Source organism: Pygoscelis adeliae, unplaced genomic scaffold, assembly GCF_000699105.1.
Source record: "Pygoscelis adeliae isolate BGI_AS28 unplaced genomic scaffold, ASM69910v1 Scaffold455, whole genome shotgun sequence".
NCBI classification, from domain to species: domain Eukaryota; kingdom Metazoa; phylum Chordata; class Aves; order Sphenisciformes; family Spheniscidae; genus Pygoscelis; species Pygoscelis adeliae.
The window spans coordinates 14,867-23,611 of NW_008824774.1; the positions used below are offsets into that span (position 1 = coordinate 14,867).

The following is an 8,745-nucleotide window of genomic DNA, read 5'->3' on the forward strand; positions in this document are numbered from 1 at the left end:
AGTCTCATTGCAAGACTCCCAAACCACGGCACAAATCACAAATTCCTGCTCGACTGTTTTCTTCTCCTTCCCGGGGTTTGAAGGTCTCCTGCTCTGCTGTTGGTGCAGCTCTCGATGTGTAAGGTAGCGGGAAGGAGCCCAAACGGGAGATTGAAAAGACCGATTGATGCAGAGGAATGTGTGCAAGTAACAATAACTGACATCAAGGCAGTCAGGACACGTAAGAAAATACTCAGGCTTAACCCTTTAGGGAGGTGGATGCCCATACAGACCTCACATGGAGTTTGAAATTAAAAAAAAAAATCCTTTTCAGAAGTCTGAAATTCATGATACTCGTTTTAGGTAAGGCCGGAGGTATTGATCCAAATACCTACGGTGCCTGGTGGCACCTGGTGCCTTCCAAAACTGATCGCAAAGCTGTGGGGAAAACACTGGGAGACACTATTTCTCGCTCCAGAACAGACCGGAGGCTTGAAGATGGAAAAAATGAGGGTGAGAAGGCAAACCCTTTGACGCCGCACGCCACGGATCACGGCTGATCCTTGAGCCACCAAAGACCTCCCGTTCATACGGCATGCCCACCGCAATGCTCGCACGCGCGTTGAAGCCTCCACAGACCGGGCTTGTTCGCCTGGCACCGCCGCCAGAGCCGCACGGGCGTTTCAGAGCACGAGGGGCCGACAAGGTCTCCCTCTACCTGTTAATTCTGCTGCCGTTTCAGCGCCGTGTGGGGCACGGCGTGTTCCGGCAGAGCGATGGGAACCAAAGATGACGTCAAAAGAACTAGATCCAACTTGACCAAGAAGCTGGGGAGAAAGATGTTGCTTTGATGTTTGTTTTTTTTTTTACGACGAGATGTCAGAAGTGGAGCTCCTCACCATCACGTTATCACACCGGGTTACAACTCAACGCACGGCCGGAGTCATCGTTCACAAGGAAATCGTTTGCCATCGTCACGCTTCTGCTCGCAGAAAACGGGGCTCTATTCCCGGGCCACATTTATGGGGGTGAAGGAAAGGTTTTGAGCAATGTCAGCCCCCCCCCCCCCCAGCTAACGAGCAGCACCCCCACGGGTGCCTAACGAGACACCGAGGACTGAACATCCATTTCTCTCACACCCAATTCCTTCGCTTGAGCCGTCAAACTCCAGCCCCATCACACTCACCTCGTTATCACACTCACCTTGTTACCACGTGGTAGTAGTAGATCTTCCCCTCTGGATCTCGGGCCGTTTTCCAGTTGGGTGGGAGGACGATCGTCTTGGGTTTTGGAGGGGATGGTGGAGGCAAGTCCAGGAGGTTATTGGTCACCACAAGCTCTGGCTGAAAATAGCACAAAAGGGGTGAAGAGAAAGACGTGAGTGGCCGTGAGAGCGGTCAGAGCAGCCCTGACAGCTCTTTCCCCCACGACAAAGACTTTGTCGAAGGTAAAACTTAAAAAAGACATCAGCGTTGGCACAAGAAGTGATGAGGACAATGTCTTCCCCTAGTTCTTCATTCCCTAGTTCTTCATCAAATACCACCCACTCGACCACACCCTGAGCTTATAACGCAGCCACTTTGCCACCCGCGCTCTTAAATCCTCCACGCTGGATGCCAAAACCACCATTTCCGATGGAGGGGCTTCAGCGGCGAAAGCAGGTCGTGGAGCTCCCACGTGCCACCCAGCACAGCCTTCTCGGATGTGCTGGTAGAAAGCCTGAACACAACAGGATCTGGGCTCAAAACCCCCCAAAAATGTGTCTGATGCCCGCATCCAGCCTGGAGAGCAGCACCCCGAAGGGTGCCAGCAAGCTGCCGCACGGGAAACTCCTCCGGCTGGTACCACCACCGCTTTCACAGCATCCAGGAGCCACGGGGAATCGCGCAAACCCAAAGCAGATGTAGACCAACGCTCCCCATCCCTTCTGACCCACCAAGCCTTACCTGCTGGATGGGTTGAGGCTGCCCGGCTGCGACGATCGTAGTCACTGCTGTCGGTGGCTGCACTATGACTCCCTGCGGATGAGCTGTGTAGATCTGCTGGCCCTGGATGTACTGGAGACCTGGCTGGGCGTAACTCTGAAACGGAGCATGGGGAATCACGAGTCAGCTTGCTTTACCAAAAAAACCTCTACTGGAGGACACAGTCCAGCTGCCCTTACCGGGGATCAAATAGTGGAGGCAAGAAGAGGGTAATAGTCCTCGAGGACTAGTGGAAGATCACACCCAAACCAAACAGCAATAACCGGCGACTGAGGTGGGGTTCAAGCAAACGATCTTCATACATGATTGGCCTATTTGCTATCCCAGGAGTCAGACAATTGCCTGCGTCTTGCTTTCAGGAAGAACTAGGCATTGGCAAGATGCTGAACGCCAATAGCCTTGTTAACAAAGACAAAGCAGAAGGAGAGAGCGCTTCAGCACGGTCATTCGGAGCTCAAGGCTGAGCCTGATGGAAAAGGGACGTGTAATTCGGAGAAAACAGATAAAAAAGGTTGATCTGTTGGGTTTCTTGTTTGGTTTAAGTCATACAAAAGCTGGTAGCTCCAGACCCTGCTTCCAAAAGCCAACGGAAGGCGAGCTCACACCTCCACGTTTTACTGCTTACTTGGTCAGGGACAGTGGAAGCTCTTATCCAGAAATACCTGTTCACCAGAATCAGCAACGAAAAAACCAACACAACTTTTATAAACGGGTTAAAAAGAATCTCTGCAAGCTGCAAACTCCTGCTTGGCCCCAACAACTATGATATATGGCATTGTACACGGAAAATACCCTGCCTGAATGTGCTTTTCTCAGACTCTTGGGTGGGAAGTTATCTGAGAAGCGCTACTGCAGCTTAATATTAGAGCAAAGTAGGATGCTCTACTATTAGGAGCACTAGTAAAGAGTGAGCAAATAAAGTGGTTTTGCCAGCTTGCAGGCTGATACCCTTCATTCTGCGGGTGTTTCATGCCATGCCTTGTCTGAAATGGAAATTACCTGTACAATCGGTGGGGTCGTCTGCGAGTAGGGGGATGTCACACCGTAAACGGTCTGACAGGTCTGTCCTTGGTAATATATGGCTGGTTGGGACTGGGCTGGCGAGTACTGCTGTTGTACAGCTACAGTCTGCTGGCTGGAATCCCAGACCCCGTAGCTCTGGCTCTGCACCGGTCCCGGCGCGGCCACGGGCAGGACGGCCACATTGGGTTCCTGATGGACCACGGTGTCGCTTTGTGCTACATACTGCGGAGTTGTAACCTCCATCGTTGTTGCTACATGTTGGACTACTGGTACCGGCTGAGGAGTAGTTAGGGTTGGTTCCACCGTGTGCCCAACCAAAGTCTGCGGGTGCTCGTACGCCGCCGGCGAGCACATCGAATCCATGGTGGGCGTGGGCAGCAGCACCTTGCCAGCGTTGGGGTTGCTGGGGTCTACGTAGGCTTGCATGGGGTAACCGGGCGGGTAGCCGATAAAGCTGTGGTGGGGCGTGCCGTAGCCCATGGAGTCGTAGGGCAGGGGGGACGTCATCCCCAGGTTTTGCAGTTGCTGTTGCTGTTTCTGGGCCTCCCGCTGGGCGACCTCCTGCTCGAACAGCTTCCTGCGCTCCTCCGTGGACAGCTTGTTGCGATCCTTAAGACGGACTTTCTTCTTCGAAGACGCTGGTGTGTCATACCTGGGAGAGAAAGAAAAGAAAAGCCTTTGTGAGACCTCAGGAACCTGCAGGTCCAGGGCTCCAGCAGCAAAAGGGCCACCGCCGGCAGTGGCAGGCCCAGGGGGACCCAAACGCCCAACAGCAGCATCAATTCCTAAAAACATTCATTTGTTTTCAGCTGCTTGACCAACCGCGGCAACCCACAGAGAGGAGAAACACCCGCTGGTCCTGCTCATCCACGAGCAAGGAGCCAGGGCAGAGGATGAGCTAAGTCCCACTGGATTTACAGACTTCGGTTCGGTGCTGAAGCTAACGGAGATGCAAAGATGCGGCAGAAATAGTCTGGAGGACCTGCTAGGCAGCACCGAGATACCCGGAGAGGGGAGGCAACATCTCCAGAGCCAACAGGGAACCCGAGGAGAGGGCAGAATAAGCAGGGTGCCCCCCGAACAGGCTGGGTACCCGTGCTGGAGACCCTCTGCCACCGTTTCCCAAAGCAGGACCAACGAAGAAGGGGTTTGGAAAAGGCTCTCCAAACAGAGGGCGCAGCTCACACCACAGCATCTTCACCCCCAAAGACCAGGGCAGCTCAGCGATGGGGAAAGCACCCCATCTTTCTTGTCCAAGGACCCCCCCCCGCGTTGGAGCTGCAGACACAGGCGCGTTCGCAGACATGGCAAAGAACAAGGGAATTACAAACAGCACGTTTCTGTTTAGAATTATGCTATTTACTAGACCACAGATTCAGCTTAAAAAATAATAAAGTGTGGATGGATTTTTTTAATTCTTTTTTACGAATCAGAATCTTCCTCCCGAGAAGCACAGCAGCTGGAGGGATTTTTCCAAGGAGTTAAAGAAGGAAAAAAAAAAAAAAAGCCTAAGGACTTTGATCAGACCTCAACCATGGAAAATTTCAGATCAAAGGTGGATATTTTGAGAAGTTATGAGTGTGGTAAAACAGGGATTACAAGCAAAAATGCTTTGCAGCCCTAATATAATGGATTCTACAAAGCATCCAGTATATTCTCTATATACTCACTTTATGTTCATGCATTCCATTTACATATCAAAAGCACATTGCTACCAACAGATACACTTAAGATGTTTCCTCGCATTCCCAGAGTAGCTGGAAGGATCTGTTAATGCGAACCTTATTGACGTGAAGAGTTCAGTTTCAATAATTAAAGTCTTTCCTGGCACTGCCTGCAGAGTTTACACGAGAGGCAGACGGCGTGAAGGGCCGGGCAGAAGAAAACTGAGGGTTTAGGGCAGAGCAAGCCAACGATGCTCTTATATGTACTCTGCTCCTCTCTCCACCTATTTTATTGTCTTATTAAATCCTTCATATAACAAATACAAAGGGGGACAGTCAGAGCAGGGAGAGCATCCCCAGAGAAGGATGCCGGCACCCCGGTCCTCCTCCCGGCGAGCGCCGCTCACCAACGAGGATGCCGGCCGCAGGAGGGAAGAGCCAGAGCAGGTGACTCCTTGCCCGCAAAAGAGTTTGTTCTATTTAAAATAACACAAAAAATATGCTATTTATTCCATCCTTCTTCGTATCTCTTGACACGCCGCCGTTACTCAGCTCCACTTCCACCCCCAGACCTCAGTGATGTTTCCATCCTCCAAATGGCTAATTACAGTATTATAGATTTACGCCTTATTTTTTATCCAGCTGTTTTAAACTTTCCCAGAAGAGCCCACTACGAGGACAAACGTTTCCTCGTCTGGCTGACTCACCACCAATTGTTCCCTAATTACTAAGTGGCTTTAGATCCTATTTAAGAGGGACAACAGAAAACCGCCTTCTTTAAAGGAAATTCCTTGGTATTCTTACTGCCTTTAACACGATCTGAAGTCTCCCTGAAATGCAAGACATGTAATATTTTCCTTCTCTTAATTAAGAAGCAACTCTCGAGGGAGGAAAACAAGCATCTGGTACCAAGCAGCCGCTGATTCATGCGCTGCCTTGGACCAGCCCTGCCATCCCCATCACCTCTGTCGCTCCTCCGGCCCCCGGGAGGGTTTGGCTGCGCCCGGCCGCACACTCGCGGGACGGTTGGGAATGACCCTCGGAGCCGGTGCAGGCTCACGCTCCCTAAAAGCGATGGCCTGAGCCTATAGAAAAAGGAAAGGGCAGCTTTGGGTGGCTGCCACAGTCGTTGCACTGATTCGATTCTCACTTAAAATCTGGGAGAACGGCTAATAATTAAAAATATTTCCTCTTTCTGCTTGTTCCTTCAACTGGCCAACTCATCAAGAAAAAAGACGCCTACATTTCAGTTATCGAGCCCTTACCTTTACCCTCCTAAACATCCATCCCACCAGACCTGGTCAGGAGAAGTGTTTCATGTGGAGGAGCACAACCCGTGCTACTGCAACACAAACGGGTTGCTTTTATTTTCTACTTTACCTTCAGCATCTGTGCACACTGTCATTTAAAGTATCGGGTACTTTCAGTGGAGCTGATAGACTTCGTGCCTTGTTTCCCTAGACAACCTGTGTTTAAAAATCCTTTTTTTAACGCGATGTAAGTAAATTTGAAGTCCCCACACTCCCTTGTATCCATCACTTGCAAAACGTACGCAGGGTAGGTGGGAATCCATCGGGCAACGGAGCGCCCACAAAAAAGAAACACAAAGTAAAACCGCTGCGAGGTCTTTAAAACTTAAGAAACGCCTTCTCAGCCAAGGCAGCGTGACGCTGCCGTTCCCAGGGGAAGGCAGGAGACACGGCACCAGCTCGGTGGGGTCATACCTACCTGGATCGCTTTCCTTGCGCTCAACGCTTTGGAGGGGGATATTCACTTGGTCAAGGAAGTTGTTTTGTGTTAGGAATCCTGTTTGGATGGGTACTGCTAGCTCTTGTACAGGCACGGTCTTGCTCTAAGTTTAAGTTTAGAATAATCCCCAAGCGCACTGGGGACAGGTGGAGTAGAAGGAGGGAACGAGTTTTGAAAGACCCAGAAGACCTCTTTGCATTAGGAGGGCTACGTCCCCAATTTCCGCGCGAGAGCTGGATATAGCTTCCCTCGTCCCCCATCTAATTCCCAAAACATGCCTGAAGACAAAGGTCTAGGTTATCTGAAGACGAAGGTGTAGGCTATCCGGGAGGAGAGGCCACCTAACACCAAGGAGCCACCCAACTCCGGCCAGGGAATGCATCTCACCACGCACGTGGGATTCCTCCAGGAGAAAATTTCCTTCCCCATCCCTGGGTGTTTTCAAAGACCACCAGGACCGTTTTTCCCAGCAGTTTTACCCAGGACTACCGCAGATCCGACGCTCCCAGCCCAGCGGTCAGATCCTCAGCCCTGCCACCATTGCTGCCAGCCAACTTGCCTGTCCTCCGGCCTCTTCGTTCCTCGCTCGTACGCCGAGGACGGAGGGGACAACGAGTCTCTCCGTCTCTTCTTCTCTTTACTCTGGCTCTGCCTCTCGGGATCCCGCTCTCTGCTCAGGATGGGGTTCTTCGGAGTAGGAGTCTGATCCCTGTGGCCGGCTGTCTCTCTCCCACGGTCGGCTGTTGGGGAAAACGGATAAAAGGGAGAGAATCGTTATAATTCAGTGTATTTCTAAGCTCTCCCCTCCTGCGGTTTCAGTAGCTTCTGTTAGTCAACAGTCTTCGTTCAAACAAGTTACAGGCTGCCCTGTGTCAGCCTCAGGGCTGCATTTCCCATCACCCACCGCTTAGATTCTCTTCCCCGTTCACAGGAGCTGTTTTCAAGGAGTAGGAACGCCAAGCTCTGAAGGCAGAACATCTCTTGACATCCCAGACCGGGAAAATTAAGCGGTTTTGTAGGAGCGTAGCGATACGTGGAAAAATGTGAGTACGTACCACTGTTCTCCTTTTCTGCCTGACTCTTCTTCGGGATCCGGTACACCTCCTGCAAAGGAAGCCACAAGCAGGGTCAGAGTTTCAGCTACTCGGAAGAACAACCCCAATATCTACGGGGCTGCAAGGATCCTAACACGGCGCTAACAATTTAACAATTCAATCACAATTTTAAAACAAACAAACAAACAAAAAGGGTCTTTTGAAGCAAAGTTCTGGTGTTAGGCAAATTATTGTGGTGCTTTCTATGCGTTGCCTCTGATCGGCATTTCACGTTTGATGAGCTTAGGTGGCTTTTTGGGCCAAGTGCTACAGGCAGTGCTGCAGGATCTGAGCTGGCCATCCCACCCACGTGCTACGAGCACCTGAACTTGCAGCTCTGCTGGAATAGCAAAAAAACCACAATTTTTGCAATTAAACAAGCTACCCTCCAGGTGTAAAATTGTGCTTTTCTACCTTTTGTCAGCCCTGGTGTTCCCACAGTGACCACAGCCAGCACAGATCCCAGCTGAGTCTCGGTCTGTCGGGGTGTTTAAGGCCACCGATCCCTGCCCTGGCAAACAGAGCTGAACACGGGCACCTGACCTGTCCTCTAATGACACCGCGGCGACGTGCCTGTCTACCACCAGCGCCTGAAGACCTCCCGTCGTACCCGTCCTGGTCTTTAAGGCAGTTTTAGGTAGTCCTGCGAGCAGCAGGGAGTTGGACTTGATGATCCTTATGGGTCCCTTCCAGCTTGAGATATTCTACGATTCCATAACAGCCGCAGTTTCACCACGTTGGAGAAATACAGACTGCACTGGTGGCCATCATCTGCTCACCCATCTCGTGGGCTCCCATGGACCATCCCTGGGCTACTCTCAGTACCCACCAGCCTCATCAGGGACGGGGTCCACCACGTTTCCCGTGATGTTCCCCAGATCCGATGCTTGATGTCAAAGCACCCCGAGGGAAATGAGCAGGAGGCCATCTCCCAGGTCTGAGTAAAACCCTTCGACCAAGCACCTACTGACGGCTGCTGAGATCAGCTACCACCACCCACCACCCCTTCTCCGACGGCAGCCAACTCCGCACCCTGCTTCTTATCCAGCTCTGAGGTCCTCCGCACAGGAAAGACACGGACCTGTTGGAGTGGGTCCAGAGGGGGGACACAAAAATGATCAGGGGGATGGAACCCCTCTGCTATGGAGAAAGGCTGAGAGAGTTGGGGTTGTTCAGCCTGGAGAAGAGAAGGCTCTGGGGAGACCTTATTGCGGCCTGTCAGTACTTAAAGGGGGCTTATAAGAAAGATGG

At 51.6% G+C, this 8,745-nt stretch overlaps 1 protein-coding gene across 1 annotated transcript in view; it reads right to left on the minus strand.

Moving 5' to 3' along the window:
- The window catches only part of SETD2 (SET domain containing 2), a gene marked incomplete at its 3' end in the record, with an annotated part of 48,265 nt that overhangs the window by 1,617 nt on the left and 37,903 nt on the right, over window positions 1-8,745 (minus strand). The window contains exons 15-19 of the mRNA XM_009323831.1: window positions 7,456-7,504; window positions 6,960-7,140; window positions 2,964-3,639; window positions 1,926-2,060; window positions 1,183-1,322 (exon numbers count right to left, since the gene is read on the minus strand). Of these exons, the coding sequence (XP_009322106.1) occupies window positions 1,183-1,322; window positions 1,926-2,060; window positions 2,964-3,639; window positions 6,960-7,140; window positions 7,456-7,504 (1,181 nt within the window). The remainder of the gene's footprint in view (window positions 1-1,182; window positions 1,323-1,925; window positions 2,061-2,963; window positions 3,640-6,959; window positions 7,141-7,455; window positions 7,505-8,745) is intronic.